We start from the raw sequence: 27,470 nt of genomic DNA, 5'->3' as shown, positions 1-27,470 counted from the left end.
ACAGATTACTTCCGAAGCCTTTGTAACTATTTCCAGATTGATACGTTAGTGAGAAATTTCCAAATGTTTACATCATTCTGGACCATGAATGGACTTTAGATTTGTCTAAGTGAGCCAAGTCAAGTCCAGTGTTTATAGAGAGGATTATTAGCACACATATAAATCCTTAGATGCCTATACATAATGTTCTTTTTATTAGCAGTTCATGACAGTTTTATGAGATGTGATCAAAGTTTTGCATTTTGAGACAAAATGGACACAGCAGAGACTTTCACTGGCTGGCTATCAGAGCCCCAATCAACCTTTTAATGGCCTGAATCCACAATTTCCTTCTGTTCTTGGCATAGGGATGTGATCCTCTCCAAAAACCCAAGACTTTCCATCCTCATTTCTGGTTGCACAACAGTTCTTTAAAATCTCTGCTTGGGAATGTGGCTCTGCAAGGCATGCTGAGAAAAGCTGTGCTTTTTGTTTCTGTTCTGTGGAATCCCGTTCACAAAGCTTTGCCCTTCTTATTCCTGTTTGGGTTCATATCAGTGGGTGACCTTTTGAGTGTCATGACAGTGAAACAATTAAATTCCACTATCTTCCGTTTACCTAATTTAGGCGTTTTGATAGCATCAGCATAATTTTTCTTTGTTTTTCTTAATAAGGTCATATTTTGGTTATAACTCAGTTAGATACTGCAGCCGGTGAGCTATTCTAGTTCAGAAACTGTGTTGAATAGACCAATATCTTCATTGGGTATTAAAGCCTCATAAACAGCAAAAGTGTAGCACAAAGAATCTTAGTCATCATAACTGGGCAGATTACCTGTAAAGAATGTCGAAGTTCCAGATTTCCACCAGACTGAAAAATTCAGCAGCTGGGAGTATCAGGTGGAGGATTCTTATTAGAATAATATCAGAGAGCTCAAAAGTACAGCGCCAAGCCATCGCCCGTGAGCCGCCTCACAATGATTGAGTCTAACACTGGTGAGTTTCCTCTTCATTTCCAGACACTACTGAGCACTGGGTCTCTGTGAATATGGTTATTGTGGCTTTATGGCAACTAGTCGTGCCATCTTGTGAAAATCTGGAGAAACTGGAGGACCTGCAGGATTTTTATAAAACAATATATTTGGGGGTAAACTGTATAAGTCTACTACTTCAAATGTTTGTGTTTCTTTTGGAAATAGATATCAGTTACCATTACAGCTAACTGTATAAATCACTTATTAATTACACATATGTATATATACTATACATATCATATATGCATATTATGCACTCATACTAAATATAATAAATATATATACATATATATAATATATTAGAAATAATGGATATATAATATTGGCTAATACAAATCACTATTGTGGATGCAATGATGCAATACTCACCTGCCACTTTATTAGGTACACCTTGCTAGTAAAAGGTTGGACCCCCTTTTTGGTCCATATTGACATGATAGCATCACGCAGTTGCTGCAGATTTGTCGGCTGCACATCCATGATGCAAATCTATCTATCTATCTATCTATCTATCTATCTATCTATCTATCTATCTATCTATCTATCTAAATATGGCTAAATATACCTACACAAGGTCTCCATGTGATAACATTGTCTCATTTCATTGCTAGAAATATTTATGCATGGTTCCCATTTGAGCATGAAGTTAAAACAGACAAGGCCCCGTTTTCTTTTTCCAGGCACACATAAAGCATTGTGAGCAAAAAAAATCACCTCCTTCTCCTTTCTCTGTCAAATCGGTGTGTGTTTATATCAAGATCTGATATCTTTATTCCTATCACTCCTATAGCTCAGAGATATTTATCTTTACAAACCAAGAACCAGCTTTAAGACAGCTGTGATTTGTAAATAGTTGGGATCCATCACAGGTTTCCCATTGCCCAAAGAGAAGCCGCACCGTCTGATGTTGAAAGAAAAGAAGATGAAAAGGATTCATGGTGTTTAACAGCAATCTCTGCACGGGAGTGTTTGTGTATACTACATTCTACAAGAGTTGGATTGTAAACTATAGTCAGGCTTTATGTTGTAAATATTTCTGAGTATTAAGAGTTACTATGAATTTGATCATTCATTCAAAATGCTTTGTATTGATAATGATCAAACTGATGTGACGATGTGTCTTTATACTGCATCTTTTATCTCTCTTTCTGCGCACTTTTATGGGTCTCATGGGTTTTTCTTAATAGTTTGTAATTATAATTACTAAAATATCTTAAGCTTTGATTCATGTTTTTTTATGTTCTTTTTTATTGTAAAGCACTTTGTGTGTTTTGAAGGGTGACAAATGAATAAAAGGTTCTATGATAAGCTACTTTTAGCGCATAGTCATGATTCTCAGCCTGCTTTCAGTTAATTTTCTAATAAACTAAATTTGCTAAACACATCATAAACAAAAAGATTTAATAAATAATCATTACCAAATCATTGGGTACTTACCCCTAAGTAATGGTATAACAACATTTAGATTCTCATTCATTCTGTGGTAATTACTTAAAATGATGTGTTCCTTATTGTAATGTTTTACCTCTACTCAGTCCTCAACAGGTGTCTTTCTGGGAACAGCCTTTTTCTTCAGAAAAAGCTGCTCATTTGTAACATTTCTTTTCTGGCTTGACTTCATCCAATCAGTAAAGTCTCCTTAAACGTGATGATCTGCAAAGAACAGTGCACAGACAGGAGTGTTAATATCTGTTTGTGGCCTAATTAACAACAAAAATCTTAGTGTGGACCTGTCCATCACAAGTGGTCTTTGAAAGTTCTACAAAGCGTGGCTCGGCATTTTGTTGATAGAGTTGGTAAAAATGACAAACCACCACGTTTTCAGAGGGCTATGTTTTTTTTTCTAATTCTGTAGCAAACTACACTCTTGTCAAAGCAGCTCTGGTCTCACATGTGTATACTGTTGTCCTGTTGCCCTGCTTTGACTGTGGTGTTTTATTAAACTACAGCAGTCATTGTTCATTAGGGGTCTTAAATTAGACCTGAAATTACATTTCAGGTTGGACAAAAATAAATGTATGAATAGAAAAGAAAACAATTCAGTGAAAATCTCCCTTTAAACATGTTGTATTCACTTCAGCAGCTACTCCTTGGCTTTGGTGTCACGTAATTGCATTTCTAATCAGTACAGCTGAAAACTGCTAAAAGGCAACCAAAGCCACTGGCTCATGTGGGTATATGCGACGGTCTCAGTACACTCTTTTACCCCTTCAATGTTCGCACTATACGGAAAAGGAGTGGAAACATTTTTGTTTGCATTTTTAACTTTCCTTACGCCAAGAATAATTAGACTGATTTTTTAAAATTTTTATAAAACAATGGTTGAATTGTCGCTTCATACTAAAAGCTTCAATATTTGGAAAAGTAATGGCATAACAGACTCACTTTGAGTTGTGCGAACATAAACATGTGAGTGGCATAAATGGCTCGGGCATATTTTTGATAAGATGTGGTAAAGTCACTGAAAAATGTGGTCTACTAAATGGTAGAGCTGGAAATGATATGATTGCGGTGTATGAAAACTTCATACAAGAATAAGAAAAGACAGCGGCTGAGTTGAATATACACACATGCATGGACAAAAAAACCAGCTACACAACTCGTAACATTACGGTAGAGTTTGGGAGACATGAAATGAAAGAGCTCAGAAAATCGTCCCAGTGAGTTGGTCTACCAACCCATGAGGTGCCATCTGATGACATCACTGACACTATGTAATCAATGTTTTCTTAAAGGAACATTCCACAATTATGGGTCTCTCAAAACCAAAGCGACTTTGTTAGGTTTAGTTAATAAAATACCTGGTCAAAGATAGCCTATAAAGATACATGTGTTGAAAAAATGTTCCACACAAACAGAGACTGCACACTGCAGATATTTCTGGTTTCAAGACACGAAATGGAGACTGAATCACAAACAAAACAAGGAGTTCAAATTCTAATGCAAATCCCACATAACCCATAAATATGAGATCACAAATAATAATAATCAATTACATTTGTAAAGCACTTTTCATTTCATACGGAATCTCAAAGTGCTATGCTGATGGTGGCAGACTACTGTATTGTAGCCACAGCTGCCCTGGGGCACACTGACGGAGCCGAGGCTGCCAAGCACCGGCGCCATCGGCCCCTCCGACCACCACCAGCAGGTGGTCAACCTAACATGCATGATTTTTTAGACAGTGGGAGGAAGCCGGAGTACCCGGAGAGAACCCACGCATACACGGGGAGAACATGCAAACTCCACAAAGAAAGCCCCCAGCTGGGTGTTGAACCTGGAACCAGTGCTAACCACCACACCACCGTGCAGCCCAAAGCAAACATAGATTAAAATCAATGTAAAGTTAAAACAAATGTTTTCAGAACTTTACCGAAACTTTTTCAGAAATCTAGAGCTTCCTTTTTGCCACCTCCCTTCAACTAACTGTACAGCCAGCATAAAGCAAATCCAGATTTATAGCTCTGAGTTTCTGTAATGAGCACCTGTTGAGGTAGATAATCTCAATATAGAAGCAGAGAAAAGGTTCACATTGGGATAACAATCCTGGAGTACTGTGTGTGGGCAATGTATGGAGGCTTATTTCACTGGAACAAGAAAAGCAGTTACGTGTGCAGCTTATTTGCACATGCAGGCAAGTAAATTAAAATAAACTGAACAAATTATGTGGCTAAGAAAGCAATACTGTCACACTGAGCAGTCGTGTGTGCACAGAAGAAATGTTATTGTCTGTGGTTAGACAATAGAGGTTTTTCTTTTTAATGTGGACTTGCGCCATGTTTGAGTACACAGGAGGAAGACATTTTTCAGCTCTTTTTCCTAACGGAGCCTGTCAAAAACCAGTCTGACTAACGTTTTCATCTGAGGGAAGCGTCGCTTCTCTGAAACAAACTGCTAACAATAGACTCTTCTCTTGTGGAGGTGTGGCTGTAGGCCATGCTGGAGCAATGTGCACTCTGGACCAGGACCGAGGAGAAATCTACATGTAGCTTAGTGGATGAAAGTTTCACAAAGGTCCCACAGGCCTCCCTCTGATTCACAGCACTCAGTCTTTCCTTAATGCAGTGATTAGACTTCAGTGCTGCAGTGCTGACTGAATGCCAGCTCTTTCCTCCCTCCAGGTCTCTGCTTGGAAACTGCAGCCAAGTCACTGCCAATAAAATAAAACACACTGTCTCTGTTGTTTCACAAGCAAGAACACTCTGTTTTAATTCTAATGATGTGTCTTTGGAGGTCATAGTTCACGTTGTGGTAAAAGCCAGCTTTGATATCGTTTTTCCACATTGCACAATATTTGTAAAGTTCATCTTCAATTTGATTATAACAGGTTGGCCTTTATCTTTTGGAAAATATTCTTTACAATATATATTTCCAGGTTTGAGATTAGTTCATTCAGTCATGAATACAAAAACAACACAAATGATAAGTAGGTTTTCACGACATAAACAATTTCAAACATTTGTAATGACTGAAAAGGCTCTAGCAGAAGCTGGATGCTGCTCAGCCATCATTAAGTGAAGTTCCCAAACAACAACAGAAAATCATTCTCTCATGTGTCCTTCAAAAATAGCTTCATATCTTTTAAAAAAACCAAAAATAAAATACACATTTTTAGATTTATTTGACCATTATTGTGGAACTTAACTCCAAGAGATTCCCTTTAATTGCTTCTTTTAATTAATTTATCTTTTGTTTTTTGTACAACAAATGAACGCATGCTTGTCAAACTAAATTTGTTCTCCTGTACTTAGAAAAATCTAAGTGAAGTGACTTTGTTTTTGCTTTGAACATTACTCGCATTGTTTTGTTTCGAAGAGAAAATAAAAAAGAAATCAGCACATTTCACTGTATATGAAGCAGGAAGAATCACCCGATGGGAAGAAAACTTAACTCAACTTTGACAGCAGAGACAAAAACATTTGAGGAGCTCGATATTCTCAGATTTTCTTCTATCACTGGAGTATTTTGAAAGCCAACCGATGACGGTGCTGAACTGTTAAGGGGAGAGATTACCATTCAGCGAAAGGGGGATGGTAGTGCCGTGCTTTGGAGGAAATCTGGAACCCATAAACTCAGGCAACTTTCAGAACAAGAAGCAAACGTCACAACTGTTCGATTTGGTTGGCTGTATGACAAACTCTGGTCTCCTCCTCACCGCTGTAATCTGACCAATCATTTAGAATTTTTTCTTCCTGCTGTCTTAAGCATAGTTTTCCAAAAATGCCTTCTGAGCCAATCAGTGAACCAGGTGGGAGGGCAGCTGAAAGCTTCACAGTCACCTCCCTTTTAAAAGTCAGATTCATGTTGCCGTTGTCTCACATGCTGCTACGGGAACGGGGCATAAAAACAGTCCGGGTTCCTAATGCAGCTTACACCCACAGAGACTGGGAGTGATTTTTGACAGTTTTTTTTCCCACATGTTTGGGTGAAGAATCCAAAACTGAGCACTGATTCCTGTCCCATTTTGGCTCGCTAAGATGTGATACAGTGACAAGTTGGATGGAGAGGATCAAGGAAACAGCAGAAGATCAGAGAAACCCAAAAAGCAACAGAAGGAGCGCCCCAAGACAAACAGAAAAGGGGAAACATTTCTGAGAAAAACAAAAAAGGAAACATACTGAGGAAGAACTGGAGAAATTCAAGACTGACAGATATACTCTGGTAAGAAAGAGGGAAAGAAGAAAAACGTGGCCAAGCATGAGAGAGGAGGAGTCGTCTAATGATGACCACCCTGAGGGAGGGGTGGCTTCCAGCGAAGAGAATCCTGGAAGACCTCTTTCTAATACCTGCCCCGTCGTCGTAGCAACACCTGGGGTCACCGGGCGTAAACGCCAGATGGAGGATCACCTTACCACAGTCAACCCCACCACATCAGCAGACAATGACAAAGTCAAGCCAGGGGATGACATTCAGATATACAGCAGCCCAGCTGGTCAGAAGAAAATCAAAAGGAGCCCTCAGCATCGATCACCTTCCTCGGGCCCATCACTGTCTCCTGTCTCCAGTCACAGTCCTGGCGGTCTCTCAGCCCTTGAGGATCCACATGCTCAGCGGGTCATCGCCAACATCCGGGAACGCCAGCGCACACAGTCTCTGAATGAAGCTTTTTCCTCACTGCGCAAGATTATCCCAACGCTGCCTTCTGACAAACTGAGCAAAATCCAGACCCTCAGGCTGGCATCTCGCTACATTGACTTTCTGTACCAAGTTCTGCAGAGTGATGAGATGGACAGTAAGCTTGCTGGATGTAACTATCTAGCTCATGAGAGACTGAGCTATGCCTTTTCTGTCTGGAGGATGGAGGGAGCCTGGTCGGCTATGTCTGCTGGTCAATAGCTGCATTTCAAAGTTTTAAAGGGGTTTTTGTTATATATATGTATTCTGTTTACATAGATCACAATGGAGGACAGGACAAGTAAGAGACAAAGCCACCAGTCTGCTTTCAACATTTTTTCATCTTTATGAACCTGATGGTTAAGTACTCGCTGTCTGAATCTTTCCCTCCACATGACAGAAAGGCTAAATGTGCTGGAGCCCTCTGACCCATCAGCTTTCTCAGGTTCTGAAGCTCGACAACTGGGTTCATCCATCATTACACTTGATTTTGTCACTGCAATGATGATCAGTGTTACCATCATCATAGGTACGAATACTATGAGCCATATTTAAACTTTAGATTTGATATCTTAATTTAACTTTATTTCTGCTTTGAGATAGCAAGTGCATGATTGTGTTTAATATATGAAACCCAGATTTTATAGAATGTGCAGGATGGATTAGAAGAAAGGCAGAACTGGAAAGACTAAACAGATATTAAACGTTTGACTTTTCTGTACTCTCTCAACTCCCAATTTTCCAAAATTCTGACATTTTATGAGTCCCTGACCACCTCTGAACCAAAGAAACAGAGGAAAAAGGAGCCATGGGCAGTTTTTCCTCTTTTTGCCAAAACCAAGTTCCTTTGTTTCTTCTAGTGCCAAAAAAAAAACCTCTCCCATTGAAATATTTTCCCCCTCAATCTTGCCAAAATTTGCTTAGGTTGCACGAAACTGTGATACAGCTACAGCGAACTGACGTGGAGGCGTAATGAAAACAAACGGTCTCTAAAAGCCATGAATCATGTGTGTCATCATCAAAGGGGAGGCTGATGTGGCTCCCCACTGAGCTCCCATAAACCACAGGGAGTGATGGAGGAGGTGAGAGCTGATTTATGCACACAAATGTGGACATATGCATAGGTGTAGCTGTGTGCATGCACCCACTCTTTTAAAAAATGCTAATTTCCCCTCTGTATTTAGTTGAAAAAATTACCCAGCTATATTTTTTTGTCATTTCAAGTCATAAATGTTTTGGTATCTTTTTGTATTATTAAAGCTATATTGTTTTTTTTTTCACAAGAAAGAGATCTGAAACTATACAAACAAACATAACAGGCATGGTTTAGCATTCATTTAAACAAGGCAAGGCAAGGCAAGGCATCTTTATTTATATAGCGCATTTCATACCACAGGCAACTCAATGTGCTTTACATAAAGACAAGGCATTTAAAAGAACAGCATAAAGCAGCAACAAGAAACAAGAAAGCTTCAAAGAGACTGAGTCCAACGAGCTCTTTGGTTCCAAAATATATCCATGACAAACCATTTCTTCCTCCATTGCCAAAATGCACAAGGACCAGCAACCTATCATTAGAATGTCCCATGGAGGTAGCTAATGTTTCCAGTTTCTATGAAGACTTATGAACTCTTTTACTGAGCCCCACAGTCAGTGCAGTGTGGATTCAGAAGGCTTAACTTCACTGACATGTTAGAAGACATTTGACATTTGAAAAGAATTCAGTTCTGGGCCAGAAGAGAAAAAAAGCAGTCCCAGCACATGTTGGAGTGCTAAAATGTAACGAATCAGAAATTTAGTACTATGTTATTTTCTCTTTAAAAATGACTACATTTGTTCCAAAAAAAAAAGGATTTATCTCCATTCTGTGGTACCTTGAGAGCCATACAACCCCTCATTCGTGTAAGAGTTAGCAGGAAGCTGGAATTTGAAATGATTTAATTTGCCCAACATCCAAAGCTGAACATGTTCAAATGTGATCTCCAACGTCTCTGCAGTAACATGTCTGCCTTTTTGTCTTTCCAGCTGCTGAATTAACTGAGTGTGATCTCAAACATCTCTACTCCTTCCTACCATTCTAATCACATGGAATTTGATGCGAATGGAAACCTCACCTTTAGTTAAGAATGATTTAAAAACATTTTGATCCGGATACAGCCAGACGCAACAAAGAGCTGTCATTCACTGAGAAGAAACAAGTTGGAAATTGTATTTTTGTGACGTCTTTGTCAGGATATCATTCTGATGAAACCTAGAATACAGCCATCACTGTTAAGGTTTCTGTATTCAAAGCAGGTGTTCAGTGACAGACGGATTAGTTTGGTTGACTTTTGTGCCATTTATGGAGAAGTATGTACAGTTTGATGCTTTGCAATAAAGTTTCAGTGATACAGCACATATGGTAGAGATACTGCAGGCAGAAGTTCACATTTTTGTCTGATGAATAAAACTATCTTCAAACTTCTCCTGAAGTTCTTGCAGTTTTTAACCAAAACATGGCGACAAACAGTGCTGAGATTTATTCTGCCACCCCACCCTCTTTGTCTCCCGTCTCTCTTGTTAAACTGTCTCCTTTCCTTTCCCTCCCTCCTTCCTTCCCATGGTCTTGTTTCTTTTAATGAGGTCTGTGTGCTTAGGCCTGGTCATTCAGGAACAGTTAATTCCTCCAAAAAGAACAAGTTAATGTGCAATTAAGGGCTCAGAGAATATTTATAGCCTGTTTGGACCTAAATTATATGCTATAGTTGAATCTTTTCAGCTGAGCAACAGAGGGCTTCAGGTCGTGTATCCTGATAGTTTAGTCATAGCTTAATCATTAAAGCTTTGACATATTAAGATATGAGCAAACTTAAAAGGGTTTTACAATTTATGAATGAAAAATAAATTCTTATCTTTAGTTTAGAGGTGGGCACCCAAATAAATATCATGCTAAATCACTCTGCTGTTTTCCATGAAAAGTAACACCATAACTAAATAGATATGAAGATAAACAGATAAAGAAACAAAACAGAAAACCACCATGTATTCGTGTAATTAGGAATATTTTTGCTTTAAAACAAAGTAGATTTATGGTGTTTTAAACTAAATGTTTAGGCTCTACTTGTATGTACAGTCTAGAAGCTTAATAAATGAGTGTCATATTTTATTAGTACTTCATGTGTTCTTGTGTACCGAAAATCTAAATTTTACAAAATAACATTTACGCTGAATAGAAAATACTTAAAGTACCTCAACTTGTACTAAAGAGTAAATGCACTTAGTTACCTTCCACCAATCCCATACTGACTATGTTTAATTTCAAATTAATTCATTAGCAATTAATCAAATGATTGATATTCTGCCATATTCAATATACTCTTAAGTCTGGTGATGTCTGTTAGGAAATCTGCTGTGAATCTAGCTTCTCTATGCGATTATGAAGAATGTACAAAAAAACAAATAAAAAACAACAATGAACAAAACAGTGATAGTGAGTGACATATATGGCTTGGATCATGATCTACTTTGGTGTTTCCTTGTAACTTTACATTGACCTTAATGGGTTTTATGATCGTCTTTTTCCCTGAAAAACTACAGAATGATTAGAAAAGTGTTGTAAAGGTATGTAGGATAATGGTGTAAACTGTTCCAACTAAACTGATGGCAAAAAAGGAAAAAGAAAAATTCAAATTGATTGTAAAGGCAGTTAGATGCACAGAGACATTGTCTTGGAAAAGTTGAAAGCTATCTAAAACTAATGTGATTAAAATCCCATTGTAAAAAAAAAAAAAAAAAAAAAAAAAAAAAAAAAAAAAAAAATCAATAAATGCTTTTAACACTCGGCTCTGGGAATAAAGCACCATCAACTCTCTTCTTGGCTTCTTTGCCACGGATTCTCAGACAAACGAAAGTCTTTACTTCAGATGACTTGGATAAAGTTAATTAATATTCAGTCATTAAAGCGATACTCCGGAGTAGATTCAACCTGGGGTCATTTGAACCGTGATATCCAGCCAAGTAGCCCACCCGCAGTTTTTTCGATATTGGCTGAACATCAGCTGAGTTACTGAGTTATCCCGAATAGCTTCGTACAAGGGTTAATGGATCCTGGCAGTATCTCCAAAATTACCACACTAAAATCACATGCCATGACACCAAACTTCTACAGTAGTACAAATATGGTCTGTACTCACAAAACGATGCATTTGGAAGTTTGTACATAGTCCAGGAGTTTATTATTATAAACACAAGCCTGATAGCTTCTCTGCTGCTAAAGCTGCGTCGACGTCACTTCTGGGAGCTGGGAGCTTCAAAGTAAGATGAGGGTTGATCTACTACTGTAGACAACAAAGCAAGGCTGCTCAATTTCTCCATTGATAAAATAATTTCACAACTCTACAACATAAAAATTCATAAAAAAAACATGTAGAATATAGCATATACTTTGTTGTCTACAGTAGTAGATCAACCCTCATCTTACTTTGAAGGTCCCAGCTCCCAGAAGTGTCGACGCAGCTTTAGCAGCAGAAAAAGGCTTGTGTTGATAATAATAAACTCCTGGACTATTTTCAAACTTCCAAATGTATCGTTTTGTGAGTACAGACCACATTTGTACTACTGTAGAAGTTTGGTGTCATGGCATGTGATTTTAGTGTGGTAATTTTGGAGATACTGCCAGGATCCATTAACCCTTGTACGAAGCTATTCGGGATAACTCAGTAACTCAGCTGATGTTCAGCCAATATCGAAAAAACTGCGGGTGGGCTACTTGGCTGGATATCACGGTTCAAATGACCCCAGGTTGAATCTACTCCGGAGTATCGCTTTAATAGAGTGCAGATTAGGTTCACTCACCTACTAAGTTTGCTTGGTTTGTGGACTCAGGTTTTCAGCAGGTGCACATGGGGTGGATGACGAGCTGCACTCATCACTCTAGATGGGAAAAAAATGCCTATGTGTAAGTTTACAAATGTAAGTACCATGAAAAAGACAGTTTGAGTAAAAATCAAAAGTCAGTTCACTATAGAAAGGTTCCATGGTGTAATGGTTAGCACTCTGGACTTTGAATCCAGTGATCTGAGTTCAAATCTCAGTGGAACCTCATCATAACTATCTACTTTTTCTTAGAGAAACCTAATTAGCATTAATGAATCAACTCCTATCTACTTAAATGTTCACATTCCTCGTTAGTTTTAGCTCTTTTGAATCTCTGACTATCAGTTTTTCTGTAAGTGGAAATCACTAAAACCTCTTTTGCTTGTTGTTGTACATTGTCACCTGGACCTTATTCTGAGTTTCTGTCTGAATTCTTAGATTTTTTTTTATCTCAGTACAGATAAAGTCATTGTAGTGGGTGACTTTAATATTCATGTAGATGTTGAAAATGACTAAATGTTAACTTTAATTCTCTACTATATTCAATTGGATTTTCTCAAAGTGTACTCATTCTCTTAATCATACCCCTGATCTTGTGCTGACTTATGGCATTAAGAGTGAACAATTAACATTATTTCCTCATAAAACTGTCGTATCTGACGTATCACACCTGCATGCTTTAAAGTAGACAGCAAGAAAGGTGGAAAGAAAAGAGCATTCCTTTAATTTAGAAGAGTCTCAATCAGTCTGGAAAGAGCTAAGATCGAGAAAGTGCTTCGTAAAGCTAGAGCTGCTTCTCATTCAGCAATGATAGAAAAGAACAAGAACAATCAGGTTTCTTTTCAGCACTGTAGCCAAATTGACAGAGTCCGAGCTCCGTTTGAGCCATGCATTCCTTTAACTCTCAGTAGGGATGATTTCATGAGCTTCTTTACCCAATAAAATTGTTTCTATAAGAGAGAAGATACATGAAATACTTCCCACTATTGTCACTGATGTATTATTAAGTACAGTTGCCAGATAGAGAACCAGATTTTTATTTCAACTGTATTTGTCCAGTTGATCTCTCTGAGCTAACAACAGCAATAGTCTCTTCTAAACTATGAACTTGTATTTTTGACCCAATCCCAACCAGACTGTTCAACACCTCCATACTGGATTTGATCAATCTGTCTTTGTTAACAGGATATGTACCACAGAGTTTTAAGGTTGTTATAATTAAACCTTTACTTAAAAAAAATCTACCCTTGATCCAGGAATATTAGGTAGTTATTGACCTATACCCAATTTCCCTTTTTTGTCTAAAGTTCCTAAGAAAATTGTTCCAGTTCAACTTAGTGATCATTCGCACAGAAATAATCTGTTTCAGTCAGGTTTCAGACCACATCGTAGCCCCAAAACAGCACTGGTGAAAGTTACAAATGATCTCTTCTTAGCCTCTGATAACAGACTTGTGTTTGTGCTCATCCTGTTGGACCTGAGTGCGGCCTTTGATACGATCAATCACAAAGTTCTATTACAAAGGCTTCAACATGTTACAGGGATGTGGCATTTTCCTGATTTAAATATTTATCTGACAGATTCCTGTTTGGTGTGAGAAGATTCTTCATTTACAAAAACAGAGTAAGTCATGGAGTTCCACAGGGTTCTGTACTTGGACCGATTCTTTTCACTTTGTACAAGCTTCCATTAGCTAATCTAATTAGACAGCATGGCATTTTTTCCATGACAATGCTTTTTTTCATAAGAAAAGGGCAAGACAAAAAACAGGCTCATAGTGGAAATAAGTTTTAATCAAGAGGAAAAGACAAAAAGTATAAAATAGACAATCGTTCTATACATACACCTGGTGGGAAATGTGAAAGAAAAATCAGAGCAAGTTACAAAGAATAGAATGAAACCAAGATTTCAATGTCATGTTTAGAAATACAGAGTTACTGTGAGTCCAGTTAATTAAGCGTTACCAATACACATGCTACTGAATGCATCAAGGCACACGTGTGACGTGTATTTTGGTCTTGGAGTTCCTATTTACAGTGTCTTTCTTTAAGAAGAAGGTAGAAATTACATAAGTAATAAAGAGAATTAAGAGCTGAGGCAGTACTGGCCTCTACATTGGACAAAAAAACAGCCACTGGGATTATAATACAAATGTCATTTACAGTATCTGAGTAACACACACAGACACTAACACTTACAAATACATGCACAAAACACATGACAGAAGTGTGCATATGATCTAGTGCACATGCAATCACTGACGCTCACTCTCTCTCTCTCTCTCTCTCTCACACACACACACACACACAACGTTTACTTCATAGACACTAGATGCACGTGCAGGGCATGCTGGGTCAGATATACACAGCATATAATTTCAATGCTGGAACCACCTGCTAAGAACAAACTACTACAAAAATGACATACTGGTTAACCTCAATAAAGAACACAGTTCAGCAAAAAATTCTATTTGGACAGACCAATGAACCTCTGCTTCAATGAGATCTTACATGTTAGTCTCTACTGTTCTTCTGTTTAGGGTAAAGCTACTCAGCCTTCTGTTGGGTATACAATGACACGGGTCTGATCGAAGCAAGAAATTGTACAGTTTTCTTACCATAGTAAACTTAGAATACTCCTCTTAGCCAATGAAAATATATCTCTTTCAAATTTACAACAAGAATAGTTGTAAAAAAGTATGCTGTGCAATCAATCAAATTGTGGTTAGGACTCAACTCAAGGGAATATTTTAAAGATTAGAATTTTCAGGACGAAGAAAAATGTCTAGCCAAATAAGAATTTTCTTAGTTTAAGTTTCAGGAGAGTTTACTGCCTATATTTTGTTTTAGAAGCTTAGCGTAACAGAAGTTTGTACTTTATTTTTGGCCAGTAAATAAGACTCGGTCCCCTGCAGCTCTAATATAAAAACGTAAGCACTGCTCATCAATAACCCAAACTGGTCAAACATAGTATACACAAAACAACGATTACAACAAGTTCTATTTTGCAACACAATCACCTCCAAACTGACAAACGGTCATTTTTAAAATTGGAATGAAGAGCCCTTACATGCTTTGTAGCATGGAGGTCACAAAAAATGTCTTTAAATGACCAGATTCAGCTTAGATGACAAACTATAGCATGTTGTCTGGGCCAACTGTGTGACAAGAAGACTTTTTACTAAGTACAATTAAAAACACTCCAACAGGTTTTATCCAAGACAACATGCATTAGTTTCCCCAGAGTGTCACTCATATTTTAAGATAACAATGAAAACATTCAGACCAGACCAGGTCATTGTACTTGTAAGCAAACAGTATACAAAAGACTGCTTATGTGATGTTCACCTAAATCCACAGGTTCGAATGTTGTCTTTTAAAAGCAGAATGTCCATACCTGTTCTTGTGTAACTTCCATACAGTCCCATTGCAAAGAGCAGGCTGTTTTAAGGCAGTTTTCTTTGGGTGATGTCCATTAAGTGCATTAACAGTATTGCTAAGAACAATACAATGGTCCACAGTGGTGCCAGGGTGGAATGAACACTCCTTTAGTCTCAAATATAAGCAATAATATACAGTATTCAATACTAGTGGTACATTAAGAGTTCAACATTGCTTTGTACGTGTGTGTATGTGTGTGTTGTTAAATGTGTACGAATGACAAAATAAGACACTGAACAGCAGTGACAAAAAAAATCTTGATCTTAAAAATCTTGCCTACTTTTCAAATTTAATTAGTAGGAAATACAACTCTACAGTATTTCGGCCCATACGTAAAGACGAAGAGACTTCGTAAGACATCTCAGATGAAAACTGGGAAAATATAGCAAACATATCATCCAAATCTTAAAAAAAAAAAAAATTAAATAATCTACAAAGAGGAATTTGTCTTCATCCCAGAGCTTTGGAATTTCTTCTGGTTCACATTATGGAATGAACAGTGCAATAAAACAACAAAGGGTAATTGTCTTTTCTTTTCTATACAAAAACAGAGCTGTCCATTTTGTGTCTTCATGTTCTCTCTTTTCCTCGAGTTCTTTGTTGTGTTCTAGTGGTTAAACTGCATGTAATGACATAATCAAAACAAAACGATCTCAATCTTTTCTCATTCTTCCTTTATGACGTGGTTACTCTTTCTTGGTGATATTATTGCATCTTATCCATCAAGCATATGTGTATATGCTTTCACCTGGTGTCACAGTAAGTTCATTCTCCGTCGCTTTGCATCTTGTTTGGTCAGCGTTTGCTTCAACTCCGATATATGAGGCAATGTGGTGGGAGGGAGAAGAATTATTAATCCACAGTCTTTTCTCCCTGAAACCTGATGTTGGTCTTAAGATAAGGCAAAGTTAAGGCAACAGTTCAGCTGCTGGTACACAGTGCTTCAAGGTGAATCAGAGATGAACTACACATCTGAATTCTGTATGTTCTTTTAAGGTTTGTGCTCATGGGTTGCTGTGGCACCAAACCCCTGAACACATGCGCTCCACGCGCACACACATACACACACACACAGTCCGATGTCAGTCATGAAGGATGAAAAGTCTATCAAAACAAACTTGTATTGCTCTTTGGTGAGGTTTCTGAAGGTTTCTCAGCTGCAGGTAGTGCTGCTGGCCTCAGCCGAGTGGTTACCAACATTGAGGTGCTCATAACTGCAGGGTCAGCATTGTGTGTCGGCTGGTGTACGTGTGTGAAGAAGGCTAAAAGGTGGGGCTCAGTGGCATCGCAAAAACCTCATGGTGATGTGACAACGCAGGAGATCCAAGGCTACAGGTGGGGCATGCTCCCTGAAAAGTGAGTTCTGTGAGGTGATTGGTTGAATTCTCCTACATGGAGTCACTGTCATGCTCCATCGGCTCATCAGGGAGGCTAAAGGAAAGTGAGAAAAACACGGTAGGTGTCATTTTGAAGCTTGAAAGTGTGAGGTAATGACTATCCGATTGTACTTGACCGTTTGTGTGGGTTAATGAACATGTGATCTGTACCTCTTGTTGGGCATGACTCCCACAGAGAGTGAGGCCAAAGCATTGACAGCATCCGTCTCCTCACAGTCATTACTCTGAGCAGCCAGGTACGACAGTCCCACTGCTCCAGTGTATGCCTTTACATTCTGCCAGTACTGACCTAAAAACACACACACACACGTTAGAAAGCAAACGCCAGACTTACCTACCTTGTTCTGGGTTTGTTGTCATATTCAGAGGTCACGTAATAATATCAAGAGCAAAGAAAAGGGAGAAAAAAAGGGAACACAGTAGGTCAAATTCAAGTTGAAGTTTTACTGCTGCTCACTTTGTATCTGTATGACAGTCTGGAGGGAGCGGACTGCGTTGGCGTTGGGCTTTTGGAGCAGGATATCCTCTGGCATTGGATCCTAAACAGCCAAGAAGAAAGAAAATATCCTTTTAACATAGTTTCCATAAGTATGTCTATGATTCAAATTCTAATCCATCACTATCAATAGCAAAAGGTAAAATTGGGGTAAAAAGCCCTTGCTTTTTTTCGCCCGCTCATTCAGCAGGACCTTTGAGAACCTCAAAGAATTCCAGCACTGATGCGGTTTATAGAGATAACCCTTGAGAAAAGATCTAAAAAAATAATCAAAAAATAATCTTTATTACCCAATATACATTACCTGTATTCCAAGGAGTGAACTGACACAGGCCTCAGATGCATCGCAGATAGCTGTGAGGTCATGACCTCCCTCAAGGGCCAAAACCAAACGGCCTCCTGCAAGAGACATCAGCTGGCGGGTCAGGAAACCAAAACCTGTGGCACACAGACACACACACAGATGTTAACATGAAGTGAGGTGAGCTACAGTCATCACACCACTTACTGCCAACACGTTTTGCTGTACTCTGTAAAAATGCATTTCAATCTTCCCACTGCAACAAACCTGCTACTAATCTTGATAATTAATGTCCTAGAAGGGATAAAACGAGGCAAAGTAGGAGACACAGTCCTGCTCTTTGGTCCAGGCTTGACAGCAGCTGTAATGGTCTTAAAATATATCCAGTGGTCCACATAGTTAAGCTCTTAATAGCATCTCTTGCGTAGAAAAAAACCCAACTTGTGGTCTTGCAGTTGGTGATGGAGAACTGTGCTTACATTTAGCGGAGACCTTGTAGCCTCCCAGAGGAGCGGGGTTTCCTTCAGCAGCATCGAACCCGGCCGACACCAGAACGACATCAGGAGAGAACTCCTGGGCGATGGGCAATACCACAGACCTGCAGGGACACAGACATTTACCTTTTTACCAGAGTTTTTTTTTAAAAACATGACAAAATGTGTTATTTATTTTCCCCCGAAGGGTCAGTTGTATTATTTAAAGAGCATTTAAGTCTTAAGACAATGTGAAGGGACTGGAGAAAAGCCGTATTCACATAACCACAGATTTCACTGTGATACTGAGAGAAACAATGTAAAAAAAAAAAAAGATGACAAGCTTGACAAGATGTACACTGATATTGCACTTTAATAACCAGCAGTAGCCCACATTTAAGTTGATTCAGGGGTTTATAATTCCCTGACAGACAGACTCAAACATGGATTCACTTATTCTGTTTGCTCATGAAGACTGTTCCACATTTTCAGTGAAATATAGCCGTTTTCAAATCAAGCCGGGCATCTCCAAACTGAGTAGTCTCGTGAACACAACAAATATTCATGATCCAATCTAAGAAGTCCCTAACTTGACAAGTGAAACCAAGCTTTGGCAGATCCCAGCCTCAGCAGCTCAAACAGAGCTGACAAAGGACTATTGTTCCTCTGCAGGAGAGGCTGAAAAGCCTCAATTTAGACAAATCTGCTCAACAAAGACATACTGATGTCAGCTCTTGTGCACAGTTTTGTTTGTGGACATGAATCAGATGCATATTTTCTTAATGCTATTGTTGTTAGGAGGAAAGCTGTGCGGTGCAGAGGTGGAGGGAGGTTTGACTATGCAGCTCGATGCTGCCGGCGAAGTACAAAGCTACAGCCTGCAAGTCTGTTTCCCATTAGAGGCTTGTCACTCTCCTCACGTCACTGAACACAGAGAAAAGAGGAAAAGCAGTCCATATGGGATCCATTTACCTTCATTATTCTGCCTGGGGACTTTGGAGACCTTCCTCTCTCCACTTCTTTGCACACACACATTTAAGCACACATGCACATAACGGCTATCATGATCACATGCAAGTGGACGACATGAGCTCATAGACAAAAATGAGGACACAGAGGGATGAAATACGTGCATACATTCCAGCGTTAGCATAGAAATGTAAATATACATTATACGCCTACAAAATGCAAACAAGGGAAGTCGAAGTTATCTTGTTGTGTCATCACGTTGTTTTGATTTACCACATAATCCATAAAGCAGCACTAATCTTAATCAAACTGATGTGGACATGAATCAAGAACATGCGCCAACTCCTCACTTACCTCCACATACACACACGCAAACAACGTCCAACCACAAAACCCGACCCCACCTCCCGGCAGAACCATTAAAGCTGCCATAGTCCCCCCAGAGAGAGTTACAACAGACTAATGGAAAGATGGAGGGTGAAGGAGAGAAGGGGACGCTTATTAAAGATCAATCAAGGGAGGACAGGAAGAGGGAGAGTGTGTGTGTGTGTTGGTTGGTGGTGAGGGTTGGGGCGATGGAAAATAAGGAGGGTGAGAGTGAAGGATAAGGTGAAAATGCAACAAAGCACCCTCTCCGACAATTAAGCGCACACAAACTTTTACCCATAAAATGCATTCCATTATAGAGGCTGTAGAATTTTTTTTCACACAGACCACTGAACGTTTGAATACTTTATTAATTGCAAAGCGGGTGCACAGCCATTTAAGTAGTGGGCATGAGAGGTGGGGGGGGCTCTTAGATTTTGACTCCAGTAAAAAAAATGCTTTTTTTTTTTAGAGCTGGTAATGCAAAGAGCCTCCTCATTAGGGCCGAGAAAGAGATTATGTAGATTGACTGGCTGATCGTGACAAAATAAGCAATAACTGTTGGCAGACAGAAAGCCCACTTGTAGCTTCCATTCAAGGATACTGATTGGTCCAACTCACTGTGTATTAGAGCTTCAGTTTCTATAGTTTTCAAATATAACATAATCATGCTAAAAATCAGTATATTTTCTTTTTTCCAGAGTGCATAATTACATGAAAAGTTTTGATGAGCTCTGCTTTTTTCTGCAGGGAGCCCTGGAGAGAAACTTTTAGAGCCTCTATTGAGTCCAGATCTGAGTTCAAGACCACATGATTTGCATTATTTGATCAAATATTATTGTCAGAATCAGTTTTGTTGTAACCATTGAACGAAAAGGACAGGTTACCTTTCAGACTTCCCTGAATACTGTGAACGGCATTAAACAAATCTGCTGCATTACTTTTAATGTATTTCATTCTAAAGCTGTGGAAGGAACAAACTTCCCTCTTTGAGTACAAACAAAAAGATAATCTGGAAAAAAAAAAAAAAAATCCAAACTTCATGGAGGTCTTTCACTTTGAAAACAACAGTGAAGCAAGCATTACTTCACAGCTTTCACAACTTTTGGTCTGATTTAGAGGTTTGAACTTTTAATTGTCAGCAGATCCAACTGGATCTGAACTGGTTTGCATTTCAAGACTGAGTTAAGATGCTTTTTTCAGACTCATTCCTCCATTTGCCATAGTCTGCATTCATAGGACTTGTGGGCAGTTTTATGCATTAGTAAAACCAAATACATCACTATCATGAAGGTGATCTGCCATGTCAAAAACAATTGGCACTGGGTGCCAAAAAAACAACAAGAAATAGACCCCATTGAGCTATTTTGTGTTTAAAAAGGACATCTAATCCATAAATTCCCTTTCTTATGTCCCAGAAGCATCTTATAGGCATCATATAGCCTGCGCAGTCCAATGTTATTAAGATTTTATATCAAACATTCAATGCTCTGAAAATTAGGACTTTGTCTTCATCAAATTTGAAGAACAAGTGAAAAGGTTTTAAAAAATACCCTCATAATATCTACCATCTATCTACTGACTCAACTGAAAAAGTGTTTTTGACACGTTGGTGTTCCAACTATATTTTTGGATTTGGAAAGTAGAAAAATAATGTTTTTAGACCTTAGCAAATTAACTAATTTCCAAACGAAAATCAACACCAAAATCCTGGTTGCTGTTTTCTGGGATTTTGGCTTGAAATACAGATTTCAGTTGTGCATCTTATATATTTACAGATGTTTTCGTGATGTATATAAATGACGTTGCATGGATTAAACTGCTTGGACCTAATTCAACAAGTGATGCCCGTGGTTAAATAAGGGCTGCAACCAGACCTGCGACCTACATGCAGGCGATGTTTTTTAAAAAACAATTTGTGAATTAATCTTTGATCATTTAATGACAAGAACTATCTGCTCACACAGAACTTTACAGAAGGTGCAGCTTTTTTGTACTTTCATCCGTTTCATAATCATGACTCATCCATTAGAGGAGTTTGAATGTTTAAACTTGTATGTTTGTTTGTAGTTCATGTAAGCAAATCCATGCGTGCTCAGTTCTCTCTCTTATGTCTGAGTGCAATCCACCGTGCCTCTTTTCCAGTAACCATGCGGTTGCCATGGGGTCTGATGCACCAGACGACCAACAAGCCCACACGACTGAAACTTTATTGGTGCTAAACACCCACCAATGACAATTATCCAACCCACCAGCAGGAAGTAACAGTCCGCAATCTGTCAAACACAAGACCTGGAGAGCGTTTACTGTAAAACATCTGAAGTTATTTGAAACAGGGAGAGCCAGACACATGCTCTCCAAATGACAAGGATTATTAATTACGCAAGAAGTACGTCAGAGGCGACATGGAGCCGAGCCTCTGATCAACTTAAGTGCGTTTGTTGTGGCTTATTGTCAAGGAAATGGGAGAAATAGTCCAATTACAGTTCTGCTGATTATCCATATGCTAATCAATAAAAACGTCTACACAGGTGGTAAGAGATTTTATAGGCAATGCATTTAGTAAGTATTTTTGGTCTGCATCTCATCCACTAGATTTCCACCTAGGACATAAACTTAAATCTGCTTAATACATATTGAACTAACTTCTAAAACACGTTAAAAGATAAAAGAGATCTATTTTCTGTCCCCTGTTCTTCATGGAAATGTTCTAAGACACTCATTTTTATGTAATTTGAGAACCAACAGTATGGAGAAAGTATCTAGTGGAAAAACAGTGAGGCCCAACTTACACAAGTTAAATTAAAGAAAGTTCTTGGGAAATGAGCGGGGAATGCATTTGTAATGCAGAGTATTGGATACAGATACTTCTTTTAAGGGTGCAGCACAAAGAGAAACTGCATTCAGTAGAAGATTGTGTGAATCTTTTGGCAAATCCTCTGTGGAAATCCTATTTCAACCCAACTGAACCTTTATCATTACAATCGAATTCCTCCTCTCTGTGTTTGTCTTATCTTTTAAGTTTGTTTTGTTGAAACAGGGCAGAGGTTAGAGCTACCTGAATGCAGCGAGGTATTCAGCATCTCCCATGGGTGGGTCCAGTCCTCCTGTGAATGCCACATTCACATTGAAGCCCTTTCCAGCTCCAGAGCCAACCTGAATCCAACAAAATAATTAGAACCGACAAAATATCTGCGGTGCTATAGCTCGCCATAGGGTTACACAGTTCCCATGACTTCACCCACCTCAGCTGGTGACCCACTGCCAGGGAAGAAGTTTCCGTCATCATAGCGATGAAGAGAGATGTAGAGGACGCTGGGGTCATTGTAAAACACTTCTTGGGTGCCATTACCATGGTGAACGTCCTAATAGTTGGGATGAGGGAAGATATATACAAAGATAATAATTAGCCTGGAGATAAAGTTAATATTAAACATCCCTCGGAAGATTTTACAAGGATAACAGCTCCCTTTCAGTATAAACAACAGTAATTGCAGGAGGCCACAGTTGATAAAACGTCTTACCCAGTCAACAATCAGGATCTTGCTGACGTTGAGCCTGTGCTGGAGCTGCTTGGCAGCTATCGCCACAGAATTAAAGTAACAGAAACCCCTGTTGGCAAAGAGAAAGACACTCATTTTAAATTTAAAAAAATCAGAGGCATGAAAAAAAGTTTTGATTGAAACAAAGTTTTATAAACAAATATTAGATTGACTTAAGTAAAGTCCAATCTGGTGTAAAGAAGCTCAAACAACTGATCTGCAATGATAAACTACAACTTCTCTGAAGACAGACTACGTTCATATTACCACAAATTGCTCAACTCAAATGGATACAACCGCATAAAATACCTTTTTGCGTGTGTCGTTTGTATCAACAACAACAAACATCAAAATTGTGACATCACTTGGGAGATTAAATTGAGACACGTCAACTATTGTGAAATAGGAGTTATTGCAACAAGTTTGTGGCCGACATTTAACTCAAGAGGACGGCAAACTTTTTTTCAGCTATGTCAAAAAAAGATTGAGAGGGACAAGAAAGCTAGATGTTTAGCTTTTGCTGTTTTAGTGCCTATTCATAGCAGGGCTGTAGTACAGGTTAATGACGTCAAAGCTCATATCACTTAGCCACATATCAGATATTATCTGAGACCATAAATTGAAATAACACATATCGGGCTAAAAAAAATTGGAATTTAAAATTGGATTTTAGTGTACACACTGGCCTAAAAAAATTCACACGAGTCACACCAAACAGAAAAAGTCAGATTTAAGACACTTCAGCCTGGTAATGTGAATGTAGCCTTAGATGCTTTGCCCACTGTGCTCTTACATTATGATTTCACTTAGACTGTATTCGACTGACATTTTGCATTTATTTCATTAAAAACTATTATGTGGAATGATTTTAGAATTTCTAGGTAAGCAAATTAAACGGTGAAAAAGACTACAAAACGTTTTTCATCTTTCGCATTGGGTCTTTTTATGAACATCATCGGCAGACTGGGCGGCGAAACTCACTGCAGCCGGACTGAGCAAGAGCCTGAAACAAACACAGATGCAGACTTACATTGGATTAGAGGGGTCTGCGTGATGCCCTGGCGGTCTGACCACAGCAAAGCCGTTCTGTGCCGAAGAGAAAGACATTATTTTTCTGTGTCTCACCGAATGAAATGAGCTTTAATCAAACTTTAAATAAACAACCATCTTACTGCCATAATCAAACCTGTCATGTATCTAGACGAAACTAGTTTTTTTTTTTTTGGTTTGCACAAAGTTTGCTTTCATAACTGTAGCTGTAGAGTAGTTTTCTGCTCTTTGATCAAATAACACTTAATATCTGCAGTTCATATGGTTTAAAAGTGATTTGCTTTGATTTTTAAACCCAGAAAAAGAAAAAAAAAAACTTCATAATTTAGGTGCTTGGCTCAAAAAGGGCACCATGTCTCTGTGAGGTGAATCAGTCATGACACGTTCATTTCAAAGAATATTCAAGATCACATTGATCGATCCTTGCAACAAAAGTAACTTTTCAAGATAACTATCACGTTGTCTTGTAAATTAGTATGCATGGTATAAAATGCCTACAGTATGCATAGTTTGTGGAGTGGAGCTCGTCTTGTGGTTGCACTGCGGCTGTAATGCTGTATAGCAGTTGTAAAGCTATCGCTGCCCATTTTGGACTAAACACGAAGAAGATTTCTTCCTGCTTTTCCTTCTCCATTTTCCACATTTCATTTAATGTTTATTTACCTGTGGTTTCTGGGTAGGGCAATGCATTCTGAACTGGACCTGCTGGCACCAAATTCTTTGAACTAATCATATGAATATGTACAACCATTTGGAATGATATGTCTGTCCCAGGCTTTTAATCATTGAGCGGATAAAAAGGAAGAACATTTTGGTCATGAATAGATGGGAAAACCTAAAAACCTTGTTAAACTTTGAAGTGGCTTTGTAGCTCTAAAAGGCACAGTATTGCTGTATTCTAAGCTGACAGTTCTCCCTGAACCTTGCAGTTGACTTATAAGAATGCACCGCTGCCAAAAGCGAGTGAGTGCAAAAAAATTTGAGTTCTCAAATTTGTTTCTGGCTCACAATCCAGTACCTAAAAATTATGTTTAAGTTCTAAACTTACTTATTGAATGTGCACGTAGAGAATAATGTGTCCTCCTAGCATTCGTTCTGCCTTTCTGAAATCATCACAGTCATGCACTACAATAAGGCAACTATATTCCAACCTCCACTTTTTTCATTCTTATTTCCGACACATTCTCTTGTGCAGCAAAACAAGTATACCAAGAATGAATTCCGTAAATGACTCCAGTGCCTTGAAGCTGATGATAACATCCAACTTTACTGTAAATAGGGCAGATGACTAAAAAAAAAACCCCAAAAAACTCAGAATTACATAAAAAATATATTTACAAGCTGTCTGCTGTGGTGTTCACAAAATTACTTCTGGCTCTTGTTCCGTCTCATTGATGCTTGACTAGGTCATGTTAAATGACTGCTGAGTTCAGTTTCTCACCTTAAGTTCTCCTTTGGCCACCCTGAACGACAGCTCAACGACGCTGCCTGCCGCCATGCGTGATGCTGTGGAGGTGTGCGACTCATTCCAGATGGTGTCATTATCAACCTGTCAATCAAAGGAAACATGGCAGAATTAAAAGGAAGCTTTCAACACCCATCCATACATGTGGAACCATATATGGCATTGAATACTGAATCGGCCTTGGTTATCTTTGGAATAAAACATTCGAAGAGACTATTTGTGCATGGAAATGATACAGTGTCACTTTTACTGAATTTCAATACCCCCCTCCCTCACAAATTCTGTTTTTCCTCTGCTTTGTTTGCCCTGAATGTCCATCTGGCTCGCACGATGAAATCTAAGGCATTTCTTTCATCCCTGGTCATGGCCATGTTGTTCTCATTAGTCTGACTTGTCATGGTTCAACACAGACCGTCAGGCAAACGTCAGCACTGTGCTGAGCCCTCTTTCTATTCCTCTTTAATATCCTGTCTGTATCTCAGTCTTCTTGCCATTTTCCTTTGCTAGTCTTTGTTGTGCCATTTGAAACAATGTCATCTCTTGTCAGCGCATTGCTTATGGCATATTGTACGGTGTTAATTTAAAGATGTATGTTTTCTCTTACCCCTACACCCCCACATGGTAACATCGTGAACATCCTTTGAGAGAGAATTCCTAAAACAAAAAAAACAAAAACATCTTAAAAAAAAAAAAATGAAAATATGAAAAAGATGTAGAAATCTCTTGGTGTGAGACAATTTACCAGCCAGCTTGCGGTTGTCCAGTTTGAGCCTGTTCAACGGGTTGGTGCCATATAGCAACACGTGGCGCTCTGTATGGACAGACTGCAGCTCCTCCAGAGTGGCTTTGCGACCACGAATACTCTGTAGGGACAAAAAAAATTATCAATCTAAATGACTTTTCTCACATATAAAACCTTCTGTTGAAAGATATCATACACACCTACTGTATGTGATAGAGATATGAGATTACATAAAGAGTCATAGACATGTGGATCATCTCCATCAGTGTCTGCAGCTACTCAGAAACATTAATAACACACTATTCTGGGTGCATGTATGTGTGGATTGTACCTCACACTGTCCTCTCAGGCCTCTCTCCTGTAGTCGGGACCAGATGCTCTGTATTCTCCCAGCATGTTCGGGGTGGCTGCTGTTGTCTCCACATGTGCACTGGTGTTTTAGCATTTGAGAGTCATACACCAGACCTGCATACACACACACACACACACACACACACACACACACACAGAAACTCCAATCAAAATTCTGATAAATGTTACTCGTGATTTTTGGGACATACACGCTAGAAGCCAAAAGACTTCTATCAAGTTTCAGCTGAAAGAATCTTCATTCATTTCTCTTAATTTATTCAACCCTAAAGCCCAAAAGAAGAAACCCATCAAGATGTGGTTAATTCAGTACCGCCAGTCCAAATAGACCCTCAGACGTGTTTACAGGTTGTTTGTGGTCACAAAAGGTAATTTTGTTCACGACAGCTACAAAGGTGGCAAACTTTTTATAGTTTTTTTCATTTCTAAATAACTTTCCCGTTTAAACTGTATCAGGGCTGAAAGTGTTCACCGCACTCGTTAAATCCATTTAGTCATGGTTAAACACCAGCTTAAAAACAAAGTAAATACTCAAATAATAGGGATCAGTTAAATGACAACTGTTGTATAATTAAACTCATAGCTGCTTTTAGTGGCACTGAAGAGCAGTGGCTGCGTTCAAATTTACAGTGAATCCCAAACTGTCAGAATAACTTCTGCCTCAGAAGGATAGGGACAGATAATTCAACATTTTTTATTCAATCAAAAGAGATATTGAATATTGGATATATGGAAAAGCTTTAACAGAAAGTTAAAGTTAAAGGAGTTGTGTTTGGGAAATGCATTTATCCATTTTCTTGATGAAACTTAGATGAGAGGATCGATACTACTTTTATTATGAGCACTAATAATAATAATTACAGGTAATTAGCTCTGCTTA

General features: G+C 38.7%; 2 protein-coding genes and 1 non-coding gene across 7 annotated transcripts in view; 2 read left to right on the top strand and 1 right to left on the bottom strand.

Annotated features, from left to right (window-relative positions):
* The first annotated feature begins 6,346 nt into the window (after positions 1–6,346).
* On the top strand, positions 6,347–9,590 carry LOC142390179 (uncharacterized). Of its 2 annotated transcripts, none has more exons than XM_075475558.1 (2): positions 6,347–7,655; positions 9,152–9,590. In XM_075475558.1, exon 1 carries the CDS (start codon positions 6,710–6,712, stop codon positions 7,346–7,348), a length of 639 nt encoding a protein of 212 aa, XP_075331673.1. In that variant the 5' UTR covers positions 6,347–6,709; the 3' UTR covers positions 7,349–7,655; positions 9,152–9,590. The 2 variants fall into 2 exon arrangements, with proteins under 2 accessions (XP_075331673.1, XP_075331672.1); XM_075475557.1 differs by having other exon boundaries at positions 8,051–9,590.
* A 2,544-nt stretch (positions 9,591–12,134) lies between these two features.
* Positions 12,135–12,206, top strand: trnaq-uug (transfer RNA glutamine (anticodon UUG)). Its single transcript has one exon. It is a non-coding gene; the product is annotated as a tRNA-Gln (tRNA).
* Positions 12,207–13,752: 1,546 nt separating this feature from the next.
* hdac7a (histone deacetylase 7a) overlaps positions 13,753–27,470 on the bottom strand; it is a 63,622-nt gene continuing 49,904 nt past the window's right edge. For all 4 annotated transcript variants that reach the window (XM_075476101.1, XM_075476099.1, XM_075476100.1 and 1 more), the window contains 13 exons: positions 26,553–26,686; positions 26,222–26,342; positions 26,084–26,133; positions 25,456–25,563; positions 23,995–24,050; positions 22,947–23,034; positions 22,668–22,787; positions 22,481–22,578; positions 18,094–18,212; positions 17,618–17,751; positions 17,275–17,356; positions 16,968–17,106; positions 13,753–16,851 (listed from right to left, as the gene is read on the bottom strand). In XM_075476101.1, the coding sequence (XP_075332216.1) occupies positions 16,809–16,851; positions 16,968–17,106; positions 17,275–17,356; positions 17,618–17,751; positions 18,094–18,212; positions 22,481–22,578; positions 22,668–22,787; positions 22,947–23,034; positions 23,995–24,050; positions 25,456–25,563; positions 26,084–26,133; positions 26,222–26,342; positions 26,553–26,686 (1,292 nt within the window). In that variant the 3' untranslated portion in view covers positions 13,753–16,808. The remainder of the gene's footprint in view (positions 16,852–16,967; positions 17,107–17,274; positions 17,357–17,617; positions 17,752–18,093; positions 18,213–22,480; positions 22,579–22,667; positions 22,788–22,946; positions 23,035–23,994; positions 24,051–25,455; positions 25,564–26,083; positions 26,134–26,221; positions 26,343–26,552; positions 26,687–27,470) is intronic.

Source organism: Odontesthes bonariensis, chromosome 10 (assembly GCF_027942865.1).
Source record: "Odontesthes bonariensis isolate fOdoBon6 chromosome 10, fOdoBon6.hap1, whole genome shotgun sequence".
In the NCBI taxonomy this organism is placed as follows: Eukaryota; Metazoa; Chordata; class Actinopteri; order Atheriniformes; family Atherinopsidae; genus Odontesthes; species Odontesthes bonariensis.
The sequence above is the reverse complement of the archived record's forward strand: the minus strand, read 5'-3'. Positions and strand labels throughout refer to the sequence as shown.